The following is a 20,575-nucleotide window of genomic DNA, read 5'->3' on the forward strand; positions in this document are numbered from 1 at the left end:
ACCTTCCCAAAAAAAGCTGAGGCTGGATTAAAAATGGTGCACATCTATGGCTGGCATTCGTCCTTTAGTGGCCTAACTTAGTGTAATGGGATTAAAAACGGATAATTAAACGCTGCGGCTTACGTCGAACGCGTGTTGTTTGCTTTAGTGGGACAAGGCACGAGGAGTATTCTGTCCTCGCGGTCGCGACTTTTCGAAGAAATAATAGATCGATGATGAAAATGAAATACGGTACTTCATTCACAGCCCCTCGTACAGCAATAACCATCTCCAGCTTTTCACACTTGACAGATTCCATCAATATCTCACTACTTCGTCTTCCAGCATTGCTCGCATCACTGCGTCGCCATTTCTTGAATTCAGCAGCGATCAACTACCTCCATTTAACCTTGCTCCAAGCGGATCCGCAGTGATCACCCCAAAACAACGAGAATAACCAAAGGATCAAGTTTCATCACAGCCATCATTCAACTTGTGTAACGACAGGCCGATAGGCAGCGGACGGCAGAGCAGCAATATCGCTTTGCGTTGTAATCTTCACAGTCACTTCACCGCTTGTTCCCGTCTTTGAACTCCTCAAATCACGTTCCAATTTGAGAGTACGACTCAGCTTTCTCAATAGCTCGTACGTGAACAAAGACCATGTCTTCATCAACTTCAGCGTCTTCGACAACGTCAGTAACAGCGTCCGCGAGCACGTCGGCAGCAGGCATCGTCGATTCCAGCTCTAACCCAGCTTTCAAGCTCGTCGGCATCTGTCTTGCCGTCGGTAGCGGTCTTCTCATCGGAACGAGTTTTGTGATCAAGAAGAAGGGGCTAATAAAATCCACGGAAAAGTATGGAAATCAAGCAGGAGAGGGTCATGGCTATCTGAAAAGCTGGATATGGTGGACGGGAATGTTGACAATGGTTGTTGGAGAAATCTGCAACTTTGTGGCTTAGTGAGCGAGGTTTTGGGCTGAAAGAGGAACCATGCTGAGAGATGAATAGTGCGTTCACAGAAGCCATTCTAGTAACCCCTATGGGTGCCCTCTCAGTAGTCGTGGCCGCTATCTTATCACATTTCATGCTGAAAGAAAAGCTCACCTTTTTTGTGAGTCCAAAATGGAAGCAAATTGCGCAAACTCACCCTCTTACAGGGTTGGATAGGATGTACACTTTGTATTATGGGAGCTGTCATTATTGCTCTTAATGCTCCGGAAGAGCAATCAGTCACCACCATCCACGAGTTCAAGAAGATGTTTTTATCTCCCGGGTTCCTCGTTTGGGCTTCACTTTCCATCGCAGCAAGTCTTGTGGTGGTATTCTTTGTCGCACCAAAGTACGGAAAAAAGAACATGATGCCGTATATCAGTATTTGTTCCTTGATTGGAGGTATCAGTGTCAGCTGTACTCAAGGGTTGGGTGCAAGTATTTTGACGAGTATCCAAGGCGATAACCAAGTGAAGAACTGGTTTTTTTGGTTCTTGTTTGTTTTTGTTGTCGTCACACTTTTAACTGAGTGAGTTGATATCATCATTTGTCATTTACTGTATGTTAACCTAAAATAAGGATCAACTATTTGAACAAAGCTTTGGAGCTTTTCAAGTGAGTGTATACCTGTATGGCCTTACACTGCTAACAGCTTGTAGCACTTCCATGGTCGTTCCAGTATACTTTTGTTTCTTCACTTCCGCAACCCTTATCACCTCGTTTATCCTCTACAAAGGCCTCAAAGCCTCAGCGGTTACGTTGATTACTATGGTCCTGGGCTTCCTCGTCACGTGCCTTGGTATCACCCTTCTCCAGCTCTCCAAAGTTAATCCCAAGGAGCTTGGCAACAAACTGGATCGCAAGTCCACTATACTTATGGAGGCATCAAGACATCAAACAGAGGATGCGGAGAAAGGTCAGGTGTCAAGCTACGAGGACCCGGGCATGGATGCGCTGAGAGGAGGTTTCGGTGCAGTGGGCAGCATCATTAGAGCAAGGAGTATGAATAGACGCATGAGCAATGCGAGCACCCTGAGCGGAGGGAAGTATTGCGCTGCTAACTTGTCTACTCATGGTTTAGACCATCTGCCGAGATTCCAATGTGAGTACTATTTTGCTAGGGACCAAGAGCTGTGCTCACGTGATGTAGTGTCTGACAATCCCATGCCTTCCGATGCTATGAGTCAAATTTCATTACACTCGGCCAAATCTCCGACTGGTTTGAGTGGAAAAAGTTTTAGAAGTCCGCATGATCAGTACCCCTCTCCTCAGCGGTCAAAGAGCATCAAAGTATGTTAAATCTCGAGGCCTCGGCAGCACCGCTGACAATCTCTTAGTTTGAGGAAGGAGACATTGTCCACCAGTATCATTACAACCAAGGACCTGACCGTGACGCCATGCACGCCTATCTCCCTTTCTCAGCTGACCATAAAGACGGCTACCGTCACAGCTCTGGTCCCATGTACCCACCTGTCATGGAAGAAGACGAAGATGCGTACGAGAAGGAAGTCGAGGCAAATAGGGAAAATGGATCAAGCCGTACAAAGGTGCACGTTGATGGTGCCTCAGAGGAAGTGTTAGCTGAGCCTCTGAGCTACAACAACCCTTACGCTATCTATCCTGCGCGAGCCAACATGCCTCAGATTGCGCGGCCGTCTGGCACGAATAAAGGTCTCAGTGGGCTATTTAGCTTTCACTCTGGTCCGGATCTCTCCCTTAATATCCCGCATATCAACCGAAACCGGGATAGCAGCAACGAAAAATCTCCCAGACGGGAGCGCCACGATTATCCAACTTTGTCGAAGAAGGACAGAAACAACACACAGGAGAGGGAAGAAAGGCAAGCGTTGGTGGAAGGAGATGATGATGAAAGTGGAGGAAGAAATAGGAGCGACAGCAACGTGAGCTCATCACTGAGTGTTAGCGATGGTGAGACGAGGGAGAGTGAACAGCCGCAGAGTGCTGTGTCAACGAAAGCAACAATAGGAATGGGGACCAGAGTGCAGATAGGGCAGGGTTCACCCGCAAGGCAGGGAGCGTTTACGTCGAGTGGCATTAGTGGCACAGTACCGGAACGAGGAAAATCACCAAGAAAATTACCAGATTTGCCAGGGTTTGCGGCTGGACCGCCCTACGAGTCTTCATGAGTTATGACACAGGAAAAGAAAGCTCAGAACGCCATGTCTTTTTGGAAGAGTTTGCAATGTAGGACAGAAGAGAGACTGGTTAACAAGGATTTGCCACATTAGTGTACTATTAAATTTATGACCATTTTAGATTGAGGAACCTAATTCTGAGCTACATTAAATTTGACATCTTGGGTTAAGGGGATGAATGAGTCAAATGGTTCAACCACAATATGCCCTGTACACAATCCGTGATATTGGTTACTAAGCGTCTCAGAAGAAGATTGGGCCATTGACTATGAGTTTGAAAAGTCTTAAAACGGATTGTTTGACTGATGAAATGCCAAGTAGAAGGGATCAACGCGATTGTCTTTTACCCTATGCGGGATGTCATTAACTACAGGGCTGCCTGTAGATATATAGAAATGCTAAGTCTATTCGTAAATGTAAAATATTATCCCTCTCCCTTCCGTCTAAATTCTTTGCGTCCCATGTCCAAAACGTTCCTCAGTAACTGCAACAAGCAACAAATTCCACCAAACCAGCACAATGATAATCTTCTCCCCTGACTCATGAACCAATTGATATCGTGAACAAACGATTTTTTTTTTCTGAATTACAATTCTACGGACGAATCAATCATCAATGAATTCTGTAAGTCTTGTCAGTCGAGAATACACTCAAGGAAAAGGGAGGAGTGCATACCGAAACGATCCAATGTAAACCAATCACATCTCCATTCCCTCAATCCCTTCTTCCACACCTTCCAAACTCATATCCATCTCCCCCATAAACCCTCCATCCAAACTCCTCGATAATCCTCCACCGGGTTCCAACCGTTCACTTTTTCCTCTTGCAATTTCCATCTCTTCCAACTTGTCTCTTCTTAATATCCCACCGGTTGACAGCTGACGGCCCTGCATTTGCATTTGCGCTGGCGTCTGCATGGCTCTTGCCATACCGCCAGTGGTGTTCGCAGGACCGATAGGAACAGAAAGTGGTAAAGATGCTTTTCGTGCTCCAATAGACGCCGCAGGGACCGAAGGAAAACGGATGGTTCGACCTGTCTCCGCAACAGTAGCGGATTGGGGCTCTCTTCGGGATGGGAAGAATGCGGCGTCATCGGACTTCCAGCCTCGTGTGAGGATCTTGGCTGGACCGACGGTGGCGCCAGATGCTCGTGCGGAAGCGATACCAGAGACAGACGCAGACGCCGAGGCACCAGCACCAGCGCTTCCTCTTCTCCGACAGAGCTCAGCAGCAGAAGGTGATCTTGCTGCTGGGGGAGCGGTGATAATGGGAGGAGGCGGTGAACGATGGCGAGAGCACCGCGAGTTAGAAGGTTTATCGGTGAGTATACGGATGGAACAGCGGCCGCGTTGATATGCAGGTTGAATAGAACCTTCAACATCGCCATCGTCTGATGTCGATGGCAGATAAGGGTACACATGCTCCCGATTTAATCCTAACTTTCGACGGGGAGTAGAAGGAGCGTTAGGAGTGGCCCATTGAGTTTCGGCCCATGAACGCCGGTTTCGAAACTTGGCCATGTTTGTAAAAGTGCCGATACCCGTGACAGCATCGTTCTCATCCGACGTAAACCCATCTTCTTCATCTTCATGATACCCTTCGTCGGAATCAAACTCGTGACCAGGAATCGCGATTGGTGATTCCACAAACCCATCATCTTCCTCATTTTCTTCATCTCGATCCTCTTCTGAATCTTCTTCCGAATGTGTAGAACACCAAGAAGGGGTACTGGGAGGTGGGGAACGAAGGGTGGACATGTTAGATATGGATGTAGACGTCGACCGAGATCGGGTACGTTGGTTATATTGAGCATTAGAACGAGGGGACATTGGGGGACAAGGGTTGACGGCAAATGTCAATGCTGAAGGTCTTCTTCTCAAGGGTGGCTGGCTCGAGACATTTTGCTCTGCACATTCTGGCACCTTTGACACACTGCTCTCGCCATCACGCGCACCGCCTTCCTCAGCTGCCGGGATTGTATCTCGTCGTAAAATCGGCTTTGTCAAGCCGACGCTACCTTCGACTGGGCTCAAAATACCGTTTAGTGTCGCTGGGGTAGGCGCTGTCGCTGATGATCTTGGCGGTTGTCTCGCATGAGTAGGGAAAGCGTTCGACTTAGCAAATGGTTAGTAAATGATTACACATGGTGACGGTCGCCACCCACATGACAATGCCAATCTGAACTAAACGTCCCAGCCTCCGAATCGGTCGAAACAGGGCAAGGCTTGACAGCAAAAGTCAACGTCGAAGGATTCTTCTTTCGCGGAAGCTGACCCATCGCCGCTCGATCCTCTTCCGGCACCCTGGGCACACCCAACACAAACCCGTTGAACATTTCATGATCCCGCGAACCCTCCTCACCGTTTGTCGAGAACGTATCTCTCCGTAATATAGGTTTTGTAGCGCTCACGCCAGTTGTCGCAGGTGACACGGGATTAGACCCCGTTGCTGACCCAGCGGAAGGTTGCCTTGATCGAGAAAAAGAGTTGGTTTGGAAAAGCGAAGTGATAAGTGAAGGTGACTGAGCACCCTTCCGAACATCGCTGCCACAGTGCCAATCGGAACTGAAAGTACCAGCTTCGGAGTCGGTGGAAACAGCGGTAGAAGTCGGAAGCGCAACTTTGCCAAAGGACAGCGTACAATGCTCGAGGCAAGGAGAGGCGAATGAAGGAGAGCCGGGCATTCGTCGGGGTGGCGATGGGGTGAGGGAGACTACAGGCTGGTTGGGAAGACGGGGTGAGAAACCGCCGTAGACAAATTGTGGGGACTGTGCGGACGTCATGGTATTGACGGCTGCCTATTCGCGGGAGAGAAGGTGTTGCTCAAAGTAAAGTGGGTGGAAGGTGCGACGAACGCTGGGCCGTCTATTATTGAATGATGCTAATCATGGCTTGGCGGTGGTCGCGAAGAATGAGTGTCAACAGCCGATGAAAAACAGAGCAGAGATGAAAGAATCCAGTTCGCGACCAAATAGGGAGAGCCCTGCAGAGAGTAGCGGAAAAAGGGTGAAACTAGAACTCGCAGGGATAGGAACCGCCGTAGCGTGTAGCTGTAACGGGGTTGAGGTCTGAGTGTCGCCGATGCTGTGTCGGAGTGGCAATGCGCTTGTATCTGAGGATGGAGGAGGAAGGAAGGTAAGGAAGGAAGACGTGTCGGATATCTGACGCAACGCTGCTTCTTTACTCTGTGCTCTGCTGCATCTGTCTCAAAAAGGTATCTCTTCTATCTCTTGCGCACGGAGCGCAATTGGCTGAGTAAATATTTGGGGTGCCGCCTTGCCGAAAACTGCCATCTCAGGAAAAATACCCCAAACAAAGTAGGCACAAAAAGTGGAGGCTTGGATGCTTCCCCCAGCACACGGACCACCCCGGTACGCTTTCCCTGCATTACGGCAACTTGTCCTGACCGTGTCATCCTGCTCACGTCATGAAGTCGTACATCTATTCTTCTTCCTTCTCTTTCCATTCATTCTATCGCGGGGGCTCCGTCATTTTCTCTTTCCTCTTCTACTTCTTGCTCAAGAAGAGTCGTACCCCTATGACTGTTGCAGCTTGGCGCGCACCTTCTGCACATAATTATTACCCCATGGCTCGGTCTACCAAGAATACGGTCAGCGGCATTACTCATTTCCACTGATTCTTCTTGGGGGGATAGGCATAACATCAACATCTGACAATTGACAAGCTGCTAATAATACCAACGCTCAGCGCAGCAATCTATTAGCGATGGTCAGCAGTAGTAGTAATTGCTATTATTATTCGTCCGCATCGGCGAATAGCAAATGGACAGAGTGACGGAGGCCGAGATGGAATGCCAAAATGACACAAGCATCATCCAAGCATTATGTATCCATCACTGAACTTCCCCCGAGCCGCAGGACTTGTCGGTCTTCAGTTTTCGTCTTCCAGCTTCCATCTAAAAAATGATAAGGACAAGCCGGAAACATCAAGACATCAAGACCCAAGCAAAATTGGCAACTCTTGAGTCCAACGCCAAGTGTACCAGTGCCCCGATTTCTGGGCTTTAACGGCCATCGGTGATGATTTCATGCACTTCATCATCTTTCCTTTCCTCTTCTCTATCTTCTGTTTCTTACTCGCAGTAGCGTGCTATACTAGCATACCACTCCATTATTGCTGCATGCCACTCCCCTACTACGATGACGGGCACTATGGGGATCTAATACAATCAGTATTGCGCAAGCACTTTATCAGCGATGTTGCACTTCTCTTTCCTCGTCCACCTTGCACTTCCTGCAAACTCCCTGCCAGTTCATCACGAGTAGTCGATCTGTCCTCCGTCTACCGTCCACGAATCCTCCTTCGTTCATATCCCGTTTTCCTCGACATGGCCTTCGGGCGTCAATCTTGCACGCATCACTCTGCAACAATTTTTTTGCCACTCGTTTTTAGAGTAGTAGTGTCTCCTTCGCTAGGAAAACACGTGGAGCATTATGATGCGGGCATGCGCAGCTAAATTGGTGCCGACATGCAGACCGTATCGCTATTTTCATCAAGAACAAACGCCAAACACCTTTATTTACATCTCCCGACGACCTTCATAGCTTCTTCTCCTCCCCCTCTCATCACTTATTTATAATTAAATGACCAGTTGCAGTTTCACAGCCGCAGCCCCGTTCCAACTACGGCCTACGTACTGAGCCTATCGGCCATCAAATGGCGGCAAAAGACAATATTATCGTACGTAGAACTTGTAATCCAAAAGAAAAGTAGAAGAAGAGCAAGAGGCGAGTGGAAGACTGAGAGGTTGGAAAGGGAAAAACAAGGGCACAAAAAGAGGACGACTATTCTTCATATTCAGCTATATGCGTACAACACTTAATCATATGCTACTATCATGACTATCATTATATCCTGCAAGTGAATAGCGACTATGGCAATTATAAATGGCCACTAAACACTCTGAATCTTGCGTTCCAAACTCTTCTTCCCTACGTCAACCCATGGCCGACAAACTCCTTGCACAAGTACGTTATCCACCCCTTCAAACCATCTCGACTCTAGAGCTTTCTTGGCGGTAAGCCTCCGACCGGGGTCAAGGGTCAAGAGACCCTCTATCACTTTACTTGCTGCTGCCATCAATTCATCATGTCCTTCTTGAAGATGAGGAAGAATAAGTGGAGAGGTCAAAGGGATAGGATGGGAGGATGGGAATCCAATTTTGCCTGCGTCTGGGAGCTGAATAAAGGTCTGTTGAATCAAATGATGAGCTTCTGTTCCACAAGGTACCGCGTTGAGATGAGATGAGACGTTGAAATCAACAGATGAGACTAAACTTACAGGCCAAGTATCAAGCGATGGAGTTCCCCTGATTTTGAAGATACTAGCCGCTAGACCCAAGGTACCAAAACTAGCGTCGAACATTGGCTGCCTTTCACCCATCCCCCCTTTATCACCACCAGTTGTAGTACCAGTGCGAGAACCAGTGCCATTCCCATCGCCACCGCTATTTCGTACGCGACGCCATGGCTCATCAAGTGGATCTGGATCTTCCGTATTGTCGCTCCAACCGTCACTTCCTTCTTCACTGTCACTTCTAATGTCGCTATCGCTATCGCTCCCACTATCATCAAACTCGTGAGGATCAAATGACCCAAATGGTCTAAACATTTGGGCAATCACGCAACCCGCTGCCCAAGAGTCTACAGCATATGGATTGTATTTCACTGGTGAAAACAGAAGTTCCGGTGCCCGGTAGGCACCCGTTCCGACATCACATGAGCTCCGAGCCCTGACACCTTCACCGTCGCCCTGGCTTTGTTCTCTCCCATTTGCTGAACGATCATGCCGCACAACAGTCTCGCCTTGGTTGTCCATCATCACGGCAGATGAACCCGACCAAGCAGTACCGAAATCGACAAGCTTGAGGTTCCCGCAGAAGTCGATCAGGAGATTTGACGGATTAATGTCGCGGTGGGCAACGTCACTGGATGCCAGATAACCGAGGGCTGTGAGCAGTTGATACGATAAACCTGTGGTGACGTTGAAAGACGCCAGAGGGGAAGGTTGAGGTAGAGGAATAGCAGGCGGCTCGAAGGGAAAGGAAGGATCTTTGAACAGTTCGGTCAAGGTACAGGCGAATAATGGAAAGTGAAGGTAGTGCTCAAGGAGGTCCGTTTCATAGTGGTAATCTACAAGCTTGACGATCTGCAGTTGTTTAAATACATGGAATTTGAGCTGCTCTTGCCTGTTTGAGTGACTCTGGTCAGGGCTGCTTACATTCGAGTGATCCAATCTTTTGAGGATTTTAACTTCTTCCCCTACATCATGAGGTAGCATACTTCTCAATCTCCCATCTGGGGGAGCAGAGACAATCTTAACGGCTTGCCATCCCTCAAGACCGCCTAGAGGCGTTGCGCCCCATTGACTGGTGTCCGAAGCGTTTGGTCTACTCCTTCTATCCCAGATTGCAGGATCTGACGGCGCTGGTTGCGCTATCACGGCTCCATGTCGACCTGATGTTGGAAGTGTCAATTCGCGCAGAGCATAAACAGACAATCAGCCAAAGCTGGACCTACCTTGCCCAATGACTAGGCGTCTTCTGTCCATAGTAGGATAACTTTATGTTCTTTGAGTGCACATTTCTGAGCTAATACTGAGGAGCAACCTCTTTGGGGCTTGTGTATCTATATATATGCTTGCAGTCTGTTTTGTGCCAGATTCACTTTTGCTTGTTTTTCATGAGGTGTACGTAGACAGGAGGCACCTACGTACCTACCGTTGTTGTCTTTGGCAGATAAAAGAAGAGTGCACAAGTGGAGGCAAGAGATAGTGTATTACGTAAGATATGAACCTCTGGCTTCTTGTCGCTCCGCTCTGATCGGAGCGTGCTGCGTCCAAACGAAGGAACCGGCGATCCACTGCATTGCATACTTTCTTTGAATTCAATCTGAACTCCGCAGGTATGTACACGGTACTATTACAACCACCTGATGCAGATCCAGTTTGATCAACTGGCAGATAGTATGATACATGTGGTAACTTGGCGGTACAATCTGAAGGAGAAAAGTACACATGATCTTAGGCAACATAATGAAGAATAGATCGATCTTCCTCGTCTCGGGCCATGAACTGGACACAGGATGCAACGTCAGCGGCATTATTTTCTGAGAGATCTCACAGAGTACGGTGGAATATTAAGTTGAGCAACAAAAAACTCACTTCTCGTTCAATCAAGCTTTCCACCCTCTTCTTAATCTCCTTGACATCCGGCGGAAACCTTTTTGAGACGTCGCTAACGACGCCATCGATCAACAGCTGAAGAGTAAGCTTCTTTCGGGCTTTCATGATCCGGACAATGGTGGCTTCGAGGATGGACACCCTGTCGAGAGCGACTTGTTCGTTTGTCTTGCGAGATTCTTCGGCCTAAGTGACACATATCATGTGATAAACAATGTGCAATTGATACGTATCATGAAGAGATAATGACCTACAGACATATCCTGTTGGATCTGATTAATCTTGAATTTAATGCGCTCGCTCGTGAAGCCCTTGTTCCAAGTAAAGATATCTGTAGGGTTGACCTCCTTGCCGGAGGGTTTCTTAAGAAGAACTCGAGTACCTTTTCTACCTAGCGCCAACGATTGAAGAGTCCTGACCAATTCATTTTTCTCTGTTGATGCAGAGGGGTCAAATAAGTACCAACTCGCAGCTCAAGTCTTGATGGCATGTGAGGGGGGATAAAGCAACTTACCGATACCCGTCCTCTCCTTAATTTCCGCAAATGTCAAGCTTTCAACCTCATTATACAGAAGGAGCACGACCGCTTGGAATAGACTGACTCCGACTTCATACCGTCCACTGGGGAATCGGGCAGTAAGCGTAACTGTTGCAAGCTGGTATCGCCACGAGAGGACACGATTCTTGTGTTGAGTGGTGTACCAGGAGGTGAAAGCGTCGATTGAGGATTGAAGGGTTGGTGTGAGGTGGAAGTTCCACCCGTCTTTGAGGAGGGGGTAACTACAATGGAATGAAAGATATGTATCAGATAAAGAAGCCAGTATGCGATGGATGGCATTTGGGGGTTGCGAAGTGACGGAATGGTTGTGAACTTACGCAGGCCATGCAGATTCGGTGAGTACGTTCGCGGTAAAGTTGGATGTCTCGCCATACTGTGCCGGATCTCTGGACTGTGCCAGTTGGTATGATCGTACGAGTCTGAAGGAAACAGTCAGAACAATAGTGTACTAATAGGTAGTCTACACTTACGTTTCTGAAAGTTGAAGGTCCTTCATCATCACATCTCCGGACGTGAATTCTTCTCCCAGCTCTGCAATTCTCTCATTAGCTTCACTCTTCGTGGACAATGGACGGAGAGTCCACTTGCCCTTTTGAAGTTTTGCCACCATGATTTTTTCCTGATCATTACTTGCACTCTTATTCAATAACAATCTCTTGGCCAGCTGACTCGAGTAAAATGCCTTGAACACATCTTTGTCTTTGGTAAACCCAACCAGAGTGACAATCTCATCCAAGTGGTGGTTAAACTGTTCTTCAGTGCCGGATCCTTGACCTTTACGCATGGCGGCATCGAGATGCTTGGCAATCCACTCGGCAGGGGCATTTTGTCGACTACCCATTCCAGTTTTGAAGCCCGTTCTGACAGCTTCTTCGAGTTCAAACATTCTCATTCTCACGCTGTGCCTCTTTTCCATTGCAGCCTCCTTCTCTTTTTCTCTCTCCTCTTTCTCCTCAACCGAAATCATCTTCACATCTTCATCTGCTGGAAGAGGTTCGGTGTCTTCCTCGGAAAAGAGGTTGGAAACAGTCTTTTCGGCGAAACGTCTGAGTTTAAGGATCTCGTCGATCATACGTGGATCATTAGCTGGGTCGGAAATGAGTGTGGAAACTCTGTTGGCGAGGTAGTTTTCGAGAGATTTGACGAGAGAAGCGAATTTATCAATTTCGATGGAAAATTGGTACAATTCCGAGAACCCCTTTGCTTCGTCGTTGCCCATAGCTTCTTTTACGGCCAACTCAATCACTTTGTCGGTCGTTTCAGACTGACCCACTTTTCTCAAGTCGCGTGACAGTAGTTGGCGTGAAAACGTATGGAAACACTCGCGTACCCGATCTTCCTCTTCGACCATCTTGGCAAGAAACCAGGAGGCATATTCTCCGGCCTTTCGGTTACCCTGCTCAATTTCAGAGACAGCGTTTCTCAAAGCGGATGTGTAATATTCGTGCGTCTCATCTTGGTAAGCAACAGCGAGTTCGCCGAATGTCTGGAGGGTCTGCGCAATTTTGTCTACGGCCAGAATCGTGGGTCGGGCGCGCGAGGGACTGTATTTAAATCAGCTTTGGAAGGAAATAAGAGGATACTAATGAATTACTCACGTTCCGGTTTGTCTTTCTTCTGAGAGCCATTTGAAAATGTCATCGATAATCACCGCATGTATTACAGTGTCTTGCCAGACGATGGACTTGAATTTGGCAATCGCTCTGGATCGCAAGATATTAGGGTCAGAAAATGAACTATGATAAACTTTGTCAAGGTGAACCAGTAATGAGCTGAGAAGATTCTGGAAGGAATAAATGTAAGTCTTAAGGATATGACGACAACTACGATTACTCACCGTTCTCGCAGTCCAAACTTGCCAGCTTTCACATAATTTTCCCAATGTATTCCTGTCTTTGGCCAAAATACCTCCTTTTAATTCTCTGCGAATCCTTTCCGTGTATTGGTCAATAGAGCTGGTACACTTGTCGGAAAGTCGAGAGGCAGCATCCCGATCTTGAAGGACCACAGTCTGACAGAATGCAGTGATGTGTTGATAGCTTAATGGGGTTGGTTGGCCTGCCAATATTGCGTCGATTGATTCGAATAGTGGCTCAAGTTGATCCTTGGCCTGTGGCTGGACCAAAGCTGAAGATTGCATTTAGCGCAAAGACATTCTACTTCGGCTTGGGAACTCACAAGGTAACTCGAGCTTTACGATGCGACCTGTGGAGTGCTGACTGCCACTCCCGGGCTTGATAAAGTCGACATGCGCTCTGACACTTGGCCTATAAGAACTGAATGCGTTTGTCGTCGACGGGAACACCACAAGGGAGGACATTGTGGAGTTTGGGACAGTTGCAGGCCGGAGAATTGTTGTCAAGATTACAGAGCATCATCGATTGGGTGCGATCCACAAAATGATGCCACCGTCGGAGATGACCTACACTGATTGCAGAATTGGGGGACTTTGAAGTCACGCTTGAACATATGAATACAGTCATGGAGTTTTTTTAATCTCCGTACTTCCAGCGCAAAAACCCCTTGCACAACCCACGGGCCTCCAGCAATTCGTTATCTAGACGGGGGCACGCAACCCGGGCATGCGAATACGTAAAGCGCGGGATAATGGATAAGTAGTCTCTGGCCTCTGGCGTCTCGTGTCTTCCACCGAATCTGCCAAATGCACTTTCCTTCTTTTGTCTTTCAACCTTTTTCTTCCAAATCTTCACAATCTAGCATGGCTGAGCTTACTCCCTCTCAAGAGGGAAAGCTTGCTGGCGTGTCCAACCAGGACTCTCAGTCCACACTCCGTCAGCGCAAGACTCTCCTGCACAACCCTACCGAAAGCATCTCTAGCGTAGGCGACGAAAAGTCCGCCGACACCGAAGACAAATCTCAGGACCAAGTTACCTGGGGTAAAACCTCTACTGGAGCAGTATTCCGTGTGCCCAATACCCACTCTTTCGTGCATACCTTGCTCACTACTACTCATCGATCATCTCTCACCCGGCTTACACTTTTCTCGCTCGTCGCCCAACCCCTGCTGTTTTACTTATTGCGTAACCATTGCACTTTACGCTCGGCCTTCTTTTTACTTTACTTTGCCTTCTGGCGAGGATGCTATGATTGGGGTTTCGCCTGGGTGCTCAGGAAGCAAAGTGAGAAGAAATGGGTCGTAAAACTCCTCAGGAACTGGGGATGGTTGGATATCAATTCGGAACAAGGCGGAGAACAAGGTCGAGCATGGGCCAAGTGGTGGAAGAGGGAGCTCGAGATGAAGATGGATGATGGGTACAAATGGGAGAATGTTCCTCAGGAGTTCAACGCGTGGTTGATGTTCCGCCAATTGGTCGATGTAGTGCTCCTCAAGTGAGTCATGCGCTCTCGCTGCCGCAGTGGTGTCTAACCCCCTTCAGCGACTTTGTCTCTTATACCTGCTTCGCTTGGGCCAACCTCCATTTCCCTCCCAACCATTCTGTCTTCATGCACATCTTTCGTTGGGTATTAGGTTGGTCTCTCATCTTGTTCAACCTTTGGGTCAAGATGGACGCCCACCGAGTTGTCAAGGACTATGCGTGGTACTGGGGCGATGCTTTCTGGCTCATGGTCATGCAGCACGACCTGGTGTTTGATGGTGTTTACGAGATCGCGCCTCATCCAATGTACTCTGTGGGATATGCCGGTTATTATGGTCTCTCAATGGGTGAGTCATCTGCGCTACAGAGAGTGATTTCTACTGACAGTGATGATGATAGTCGTCGGCTCTTACACCGTGCTCTTCGTCTCCCTTGCTGCCCACGCTGCGCAGTTCGCTTTCCTTCTCTGGTTCGAGAATCCTCGTAAGTAAATTGTCGGTTCTGGAGTCCGATTGCTAAACTTTCCAGATATTGAACGAACCTATGGCGGCGGCAAGAAGCCTTTGGCTTCTCGAGTCCCTCTTGCCTGGGAGCAAACTGAGTATGAACAGGAACAAGTCGAGGAGAGCAGCACGACCACTGTTGAAGCCTCCGAAGCGCTTACTCCCTCGGCCACCGAAGGTAAGTTCCTTCGGAATTGAAAAGGGCGTCTCTGACAATAGAAAAGGGGAAACAGAGACTGAACCTGAGCTCGCTGAACTCCCCTCTGTCAAAGAGTCCAACCCGCAAATTCGCAAGCCTCGATCTGACAGCGTGTTCAGCACTACTTCTGTTACAACTACAGACGGCGCCAGCTACGGCAAGCGTTTTGCTGCTAGGAAGAGTTTCAGCCACCGTACAAAGTTTACCATGCACGACCTCAGGCATAGGTTCTTCAGGAAGCCCGTCGTTATCTTTTCTCGCTTGGACATGCTTCGGTAAGTAATCTTTCAATATTTTGAGTCTCATCTGACCCTATGAAGATCTACGGACTTTGCCTTGGTCCTTCTCGTAGCTTATGCTATTTCGAGCCTTATCCCATCCCTCTCACTCAACATCTCTCTTGCTGGCCATTTCCTCCATGCGCTTCTTTGGCGACTCTTCCACTCTTTCGGCCTTGGTCTCATCCTTCGGGCCCAATCAAAATCCAAGTGGCTTGTGAGACACTACTTGAAGCATTACCACTATCCTGAGGATGCGCACATTGATGATGAGGATGAGAGTGAGATCAAGGAACGTGTTGTGAAGCGTGCTACGGAAGAGTCGTTTGGTAATTGGCAAGTGATGTACAACATCAGTTTGGTCATGACTTATGGTGCGTAGTTGTTGGGTAGTTCCAGTATATCGGCTAACAATGTGTAGTCTCATTCGTTGGCCTTGCTTGGAAGACATATCACCTTCCATCTGACTGGACTGTCAGCGGTACTATGCTTCGTCATGTGCTTGGTCTCGTAAGTGATTAAATTCGCTATTAAAAGGTATCACTGACTCCTCCCAGTCCCTCATTGCGCTTCATATTTGGTCTGCCGTTTCGAGTTACGAAGTTCTTGGCGACTTTGGTTGGCTCTATTCTGATTTCTTCCTCATTGAACAGGTCCCATCCCAGCTTGCTTACACTGGTATCTACCGATTCCTCAATAACCCTGAAAGGAGTATGGGCGGAGCTGCTTTCTTCGGTCTCTGGCTTATCAGTAATTCGAAGCTTGTCTTTGCGCTCGCGTTGGCATCCCATTTGAGTCACTGGTGGTTCCTCACTTTTGTGGAGCGCCCACACATGCAACGTCTCTATGGTAAACGTCTCCGCAAAGATGGCGGCCTCATTAAGACTCTCAAGAATGTTGCTGGTAAGACCATCGCTACCAAGACTGGTAAGCACGCGCATGATATTCAGCGTGTGGTCCAGGAAGTTAGAGGTTCGATTGAAAAGGTTGAAGGAAAGGTTACGGAGGCGGTTGAAGAATTTTTAGACCACGGTGAGTTCTGTCAGCGCCAATCTGTGAATAATGCTCAATTCTGGATAGCGAGGCCCATGTTCACCGATATGGTTCACGATACGAGGGTCCTGCTTCAGCAATCTCGCGAGCGTATGATTATCACGTAAGTTTCGCTATGTCATATGAGACCACAGCCTAATCCATCACAGACGAGTCGCCAACGACATCTCTGCCTATGACACTTCTCGCTATGGTCTGCACATTGCTACATCCTCTTCGGCGCCTACTCCTCGCTTCCACGTTGGTCAGCCCATCCGCGTCTCTTGGACTGCTCCTTCCTATCACTCTCGCAAAGATTGGATTGGTATTTACCGCCTCGGCTCCTGCAAATCACAGCTCGTCACACGTATTTCGTCTGTCGGCAAGTGGATGCCTATCTACGAAGAAGAATGGAACGGTAATGACCCCGTTGACCCGGCTGAGCGTGAAAAGAAGGGTGATTCCGGTGAAGTCGTCTTCAGAGGAGACCAACTCCCGTGGCAACCTGGAGAGTACGAGCTCAGGTATCACCATGATGGGAAACATAATGTCATGAGTAGGTTGGCTCCTGTTGAGATTTTTGTCGACAAACCCAAGAGCGGTAGCGTGAAGGCTATTCACCAGACATTGCTCAACATTGTCTGTGTATCGCTTGATTCGGACCCGAATCTTGTGCCGAAATCGGCCAGGAAGAAGACTACACCTGCGGCGACTCCGGCTTCTCATGTATCAGAAGTTTCACTGAGGGAAGATTTGCCTGCTATACAGGAGAGCGATGGGGAGGAGACTGAGGAAGGCGGCGAGGGTAATGGTGAACATAATCAGAAAGAGGGTGACGCCTTGATGCCAACTACACTTACTGGTGTTAACACCACTGGCAAATCTACCAAGGTCTTCCGAACGACCTCCGATAAGCTACCAGAAAGCCATGCGGACCAGGGTGATACCCTATCATTCAACACCTCGATCGCTTCCAAATTCCCACCACCTTCCACGCATCCACCTTCTTCTCCTGTTCCGCCCTTCTCGTCGTGCGACCGCGGCACTCCGCAGTCTTCTTCTGCCCACTCCTTCACTTCGTCGAATGATCCAGATTATGCTGGTGGCGATGGTGATGGTGACGATTTCGTCATTATGACTGAAACCCAAGCGAAACGGATTGCCCATTTGGCAGAGATGGCCTTTGGGGTGGAACTCAGCCCGGATGTCGTTGTAGCCGAAGCCAATGTAGGCAGTCTGGCTAGAAGGATTGTCGGGGCAAGGAGCTTGATCAAATGAGCATCCCAACGACATCGAAGTATAAGCGATGGAAGTGAGTCGGGCAGAATTGGGAGTGAACTGAGCAAAAGGCGGCAGAGGAAATCATCGTATTCTTTTTAACAGTCTCTCATTAGGCAATTTGGGTCTTTCTCGATGCATTTCACTTTGTCTAAACGAGCAGCGTGAACTTAGTGGCAATTATATACTTGGAGGACAACAGGATCAAGCCCAACGCCGATGCACATTCAAATCAGATACATGGACCAATTGCAAGAGTTCAAATCGTCTATTACACTCTTCGATGCCCATCCACTGCTCAAACGAACCTTACGACTTATTCTCCGTGCTCCTTCGCTTCGTTTCCACGTCCTCCGCATCCTGTTCTTGCTCAACAACAGGCAAGATGTTGATTGTGCTGAGGTTTTCTTTGCTACCGAAAGCCAAAGCGATCTCCTCAAGGGTGTAACCTTTAGTCTCAACCATATCTGTCCATCATTGTCAGTAGATTGCAGACAAAAAGAGGAATGAACCACTAACAAAAGTAGACCAAGAACCACTGAATAATTACCAACGGCATATAGACAACGTAGTACTTGTAGCCAATGGAATCGAGAGCAATAGCATCGACCCACGTGACATACGCGCCCTCCAGCTGTGATACAGTGTTCCAAACCAACAGGCCTTTGCTTCTCATGGAGAATGTCTGTACTTCGGCGGGATCTGACAAATCCTTTGCGTGAGTTTCACGAAGAATGGACTGGAGATAACTTACAAGAATAAAGGATGGGGTTGGAGAAGTTGAAGCAACCTAGATAGATCCAAACCATAACGACCCTGCGTATCCAATGAGCTCCTAATTCAAAGCTGTGAAAGAATGTTGTACTTACGTAGCGACACCAGCTTTGGTGTTGCCCTCGGTACTATTGGCGAACACACCGCTTGACACACAAAGGCCAATTAAACCAAGCAGCAAAGTTGGCCACACCCAAAGGATAATTTTGCGGCGACCAACGAAACGTCCTGTGTAGACGGCGCCAATCTGACAAAACCAGGTGAAAATGGTAAGACCAGCGTTGATACCCGTCTGCACACTGCTTTTCGTAATACCAACGAGGTCGAATACAGTGGTATCTATTGAAACCCATCAGCCGATGTCGACGCTAAAAGCTTCATACTCACAGTAGAAGTAAATAATGGAAGCTTTTGAAAGGTTAGCTTCATTATGGCTTACAAAAATTCAAAGCTTACATCCGGAAAGCTAGCGAGATATTAGCACGCGTCTTGGTCCATTATAGGAATGACTCACGTTGGTCAAGAAAATCATAAGAACGGCCAATCCTAACCTATGTCTATTGGATGGAGTTTTCAAGATAGTTCCCCATTTCTCAGCCTTGGCAATCTTCTCCTGTTCGATTGCCTCCTTCATCTCCTCAAATTCGAAAAGCACCAGAGGGTCTTTTCGGTCACCATTCCCATGGTATTCGACCAAAAAAGCAAATGCCTCTTCCTCGCGACCTTGGGAGAGTAAAAAACGGGGGGTTTCAGGGACAAACTGAACGGCGATGAGGATGTAGAGGGCCATAGGTACTTGAATGATATAAGGGATACGCCATGACCATGAGTTGGTCATATAGCCAGTGCAGCCAAAGACTACCCAGGCAGCAATGACGGACCCAAGAATGTAGTATGAGTTCTTTGATATTTATCAGTATCATATGTGGGGTTGTTCTTCAAGTGGAACTTACCCAAGAGGCGGCCACGGTTTCTCGGTTACGAGGGTGAGCAATTTCCTGGACGACAATCAAACTGGTCATGAGGAAGGAGGCAAGACCAAGACCTATGATGGCTCTACCAGTACAGAACACTGGAGCGAAGTCAACTGGCAGCCGTGACAATCGTTGGCGCAGAAGACTTACAAGCATAACCATCCACATTGGAAACACCAGCAATACAGCCAATGACGGATCCAATCAAGATCGTGTATCCGTAGACTACATTTTGGTCAATGACTAATGCTTTTCATGCCAGACGCTTGACTCACATCGAATACCCCAACGCCTTCCCCAATGCTCATCGATGTACGCAATGACAGGACCTACAATGAAACCGGCAATGTTGCCGACTGCATTGAGCATACCTAGACGAACACCACGCGGGTAATTTAGATCCTCTTGCCAGGCGTCGGAGGCCTGGAGACCAGCGATGAGGGATCCATCGTCTGAAAACATTTGTCAGACGAAGTGATACAAGTATCGTGAGAACCACGTACATCCATTAAGGAGCATCCCAACAAAAATGACACTTAAGAAGCTGACAAAACGATCAGTAACTAATATGCTCTGCATGATAGATGATGAAACTCACAAATTGAGCTTGAGAGTACCCTTGTTTTGATACCATTTCAGGTGATCGCTTGCGTTGGGACTGTGTTAACAAGTCAGCATCCAGCTTATCAAAGGTATCGCAGCAAGCAGCAGACTCACATATCGTGCCAGTCGGGCATGCTTGCTGCAAACTCGTGAGCACATGAACAAGGGAAGCAACTAGCGACGCAGGCATTATCCTGTTCCGCTCGACGGTATGATCTCAGCACAGATCCACCAGCAAAACCTCTCTAAAGCGAGGCTGCTACAGTGTAAACCCGGCACCCGTGTTGCTCATATCTTGCTTTGCACTCGTTTGCCAATAGGCTGGAACTGAGGCAGGGAGCAGCAGATTGTCATGCAAACATTTGTCCTCTCAGCGAGTACGCTGGTGGGGGTAGATCTGACCGATGTCGAGCGTTGGGCTCATTTTCCTTACGGTTTTTGCCTTCTGTGTTACTGACCTGTTGCTGAGAAAGGTAGGAATGTCTAAATGGTTTTTAAAAGGGAATGAGAGTAAAACTGTGTGACCAGGGAGTGGGTATATATGTATGTAGGGGTAGCTGTGGAGCCAAAAAAAATGAGATCCGATTCCAAATGAGACATTTTTCAAGCCTCTCGTCATTTGGGGGGATGAAGAAAACCATCCCCAGGCACGCTATGCGGCACTCCGTATTCCGCACTCAAAATCCCACATTCAGGAGACAATTCGAAAT

The 20,575-nt window shown here is 48.1% G+C and overlaps 7 protein-coding genes and 1 non-coding gene; 3 read left to right on the forward strand and 5 right to left on the reverse strand.

Moving 5' to 3' along the window:
• The first annotated feature begins 229 nt into the window (after window positions 1-229).
• CNAG_03135 (hypothetical protein) lies at window positions 230-3,377 on the forward strand. XM_012195455.1 has 7 exons: window positions 230-941; window positions 991-1,093; window positions 1,140-1,501; window positions 1,552-1,587; window positions 1,632-2,074; window positions 2,123-2,262; window positions 2,310-3,377. The coding sequence occupies exons 1-7, from the start codon at window positions 643-645 to the stop codon at window positions 3,117-3,119; spliced, it is 2,193 nt and encodes a 730-aa protein (XP_012050845.1). The 5' UTR covers window positions 230-642; the 3' UTR covers window positions 3,120-3,377.
• Window positions 3,155-6,336, reverse strand: CNAG_03136 (hypothetical protein). XM_012195657.1 has 3 exons: window positions 5,293-6,336; window positions 3,804-5,242; window positions 3,155-3,750 (listed from the first exon to the last, which is right to left on the reverse strand). The coding sequence occupies exons 1-2, from the start codon at window positions 5,908-5,910 to the stop codon at window positions 3,827-3,829; spliced, it is 2,034 nt and encodes a 677-aa protein (XP_012051047.1). The 5' UTR covers window positions 5,911-6,336; the 3' UTR covers window positions 3,155-3,750; window positions 3,804-3,826.
• A 249-nt stretch (window positions 6,337-6,585) lies between these two features.
• CNAG_12722 lies at window positions 6,586-7,995 on the forward strand. XR_001046005.1 has 1 exon: window positions 6,586-7,995. It is a non-coding gene; the product is annotated as a hypothetical RNA (non-coding RNA).
• Window positions 6,594-7,714, reverse strand: CNAG_07713 (hypothetical protein; the record flags this gene model as incomplete). Its single annotated transcript, XM_012195977.1, has 3 exons — window positions 6,594-6,723; window positions 7,225-7,297; window positions 7,672-7,714. The coding sequence occupies 3 exons, from the start codon at window positions 7,712-7,714 to the stop codon at window positions 6,594-6,596; spliced, it is 246 nt and encodes an 81-aa protein (XP_012051367.1).
• On the reverse strand, window positions 7,915-9,859 carry CNAG_03137 (CMGC/CDK protein kinase). XM_012195658.1 has 4 exons: window positions 9,667-9,859; window positions 9,368-9,603; window positions 8,429-9,295; window positions 7,915-8,338 (listed from the first exon to the last, which is right to left on the reverse strand). Exons 1-4 carry the CDS (start codon window positions 9,695-9,697, stop codon window positions 8,042-8,044), a joined length of 1,431 nt encoding a protein of 476 aa, XP_012051048.1. The 5' UTR covers window positions 9,698-9,859; the 3' UTR covers window positions 7,915-8,041.
• A 135-nt stretch (window positions 9,860-9,994) lies between these two features.
• Window positions 9,995-13,252, reverse strand: CNAG_03138 (ubiquitin-protein ligase). XM_012195456.1 has 10 exons: window positions 13,065-13,252; window positions 12,724-13,013; window positions 12,485-12,669; window positions 11,475-12,430; window positions 11,357-11,417; window positions 11,204-11,305; window positions 10,842-11,107; window positions 10,582-10,760; window positions 10,310-10,513; window positions 9,995-10,219 (listed from the first exon to the last, which is right to left on the reverse strand). The coding sequence occupies exons 1-10, from the start codon at window positions 13,204-13,206 to the stop codon at window positions 10,169-10,171; spliced, it is 2,436 nt and encodes an 811-aa protein (XP_012050846.1). The 5' UTR covers window positions 13,207-13,252; the 3' UTR covers window positions 9,995-10,168.
• Window positions 13,253-13,543: 291 nt separating this feature from the next.
• Window positions 13,544-18,121, forward strand: CNAG_03139 (phosphatidylethanolamine N-methyltransferase). Its single transcript, XM_012195457.1, has 11 exons — window positions 13,544-14,237; window positions 14,285-14,571; window positions 14,624-14,707; window positions 14,753-14,905; window positions 14,952-15,201; window positions 15,247-15,578; window positions 15,626-15,714; window positions 15,762-16,236; window positions 16,285-16,360; window positions 16,407-17,993; window positions 18,042-18,121. The coding sequence occupies exons 1-10, from the start codon at window positions 13,549-13,551 to the stop codon at window positions 17,512-17,514; spliced, it is 3,543 nt and encodes a 1,180-aa protein (XP_012050847.1). The 5' UTR covers window positions 13,544-13,548; the 3' UTR covers window positions 17,515-17,993; window positions 18,042-18,121.
• On the reverse strand, window positions 17,731-20,561 carry CNAG_03140 (sugar transporter). XM_012195458.1 has 13 exons: window positions 19,980-20,561; window positions 19,861-19,920; window positions 19,766-19,806; window positions 19,538-19,714; window positions 19,413-19,487; window positions 19,242-19,360; window positions 18,803-19,189; window positions 18,745-18,754; window positions 18,676-18,696; window positions 18,384-18,627; window positions 18,269-18,330; window positions 18,034-18,216; window positions 17,731-17,981 (listed from the first exon to the last, which is right to left on the reverse strand). The coding sequence occupies exons 1-13, from the start codon at window positions 19,997-19,999 to the stop codon at window positions 17,824-17,826; spliced, it is 1,557 nt and encodes a 518-aa protein (XP_012050848.1). The 5' UTR covers window positions 20,000-20,561; the 3' UTR covers window positions 17,731-17,823.
• Between the last annotated feature and the right edge of the window lie 14 nt (window positions 20,562-20,575).

The sequence above is a fragment of the Cryptococcus neoformans genome, chromosome 8 (genome assembly GCF_000149245.1).
Source record: "Cryptococcus neoformans var. grubii H99 chromosome 8, complete sequence".
Taxonomy (NCBI): domain Eukaryota; kingdom Fungi; phylum Basidiomycota; class Tremellomycetes; order Tremellales; family Cryptococcaceae; genus Cryptococcus; species Cryptococcus neoformans.

Excerpts from the sequence above, each read along its gene's own strand:
- CNAG_03135 (XM_012195455.1), top strand. The coding sequence starts at position 643 with ATGTCTTCATCAACTTCAGCGTCTTCGACAACGTCAGTAACAGCGTCC. Across the intron at positions 1,502-1,551 it reads GTCGTCACACTTTTAACTGA|GATCAACTATTTGAACAAAG; the intron begins GTGAGTTGATAT and ends ACCTAAAATAAG. Across the intron at positions 1,588-1,631 it reads AAAGCTTTGGAGCTTTTCAA|CACTTCCATGGTCGTTCCAG; the intron begins GTGAGTGTATAC and ends AACAGCTTGTAG.
- CNAG_03136 (XM_012195657.1), bottom strand. The coding sequence starts at position 5,910 with ATGACGTCCGCACAGTCCCCACAATTTGTCTACGGCGGTTTCTCACCC. Across the intron at positions 5,243-5,292 it reads GTTCAGATTGGCATTGTCAT|TCGAACGCTTTCCCTACTCA; the intron begins GTGGGTGGCGAC and ends CCATTTGCTAAG.
- CNAG_03137 (XM_012195658.1), bottom strand. The coding sequence starts at position 9,697 with ATGGACAGAAGACGCCTAGTCATTGGGCAAG. Across the intron at positions 9,296-9,367 it reads AAAGATTGGATCACTCGAAT|ATCGTCAAGCTTGTAGATTA; the intron begins GTAAGCAGCCCT and ends AAACAACTGCAG. Across the intron at positions 8,339-8,428 it reads CATCGCTTGATACTTGGCCT|ACCTTTATTCAGCTCCCAGA; the intron begins GTAAGTTTAGTC and ends TTGATTCAACAG.
- CNAG_03138 (XM_012195456.1), bottom strand. The coding sequence starts at position 13,206 with ATGTCCTCCCTTGTGGTGTTCCCGTCGACGACAAACGCATTCAGTTCT. Across the intron at positions 13,014-13,064 it reads CGTAAAGCTCGAGTTACCTT|CTTTGGTCCAGCCACAGGCC; the intron begins GTGAGTTCCCAA and ends TGCAATCTTCAG. Across the intron at positions 12,431-12,484 it reads GAAGAAAGACAAACCGGAAC|TCCCTCGCGCGCCCGACCCA; the intron begins GTGAGTAATTCA and ends ATTTAAATACAG.
- CNAG_03139 (XM_012195457.1), top strand. The coding sequence starts at position 13,549 with ATGCACTTTCCTTCTTTTGTCTTTCAACCTTTTTCTTCCAAATCTTCA. Across the intron at positions 14,906-14,951 it reads TACTCCCTCGGCCACCGAAG|GGGAAACAGAGACTGAACCT; the intron begins GTAAGTTCCTTC and ends ACAATAGAAAAG. Across the intron at positions 16,237-16,284 it reads TGAAGAATTTTTAGACCACG|CGAGGCCCATGTTCACCGAT; the intron begins GTGAGTTCTGTC and ends AATTCTGGATAG.
- CNAG_03140 (XM_012195458.1), bottom strand. The coding sequence starts at position 19,999 with ATGCCCGACTGGCACGATAT. Across the intron at positions 19,715-19,765 it reads TGGGATGCTCCTTAATGGAT|ACGATGGATCCCTCATCGCT; the intron begins GTACGTGGTTCT and ends AAATGTTTTCAG. Across the intron at positions 17,982-18,033 it reads GTGGTTCTTGGTCTACTTTT|ATATGGTTGAGACTAAAGGT; the intron begins GTTAGTGGTTCA and ends AATGATGGACAG.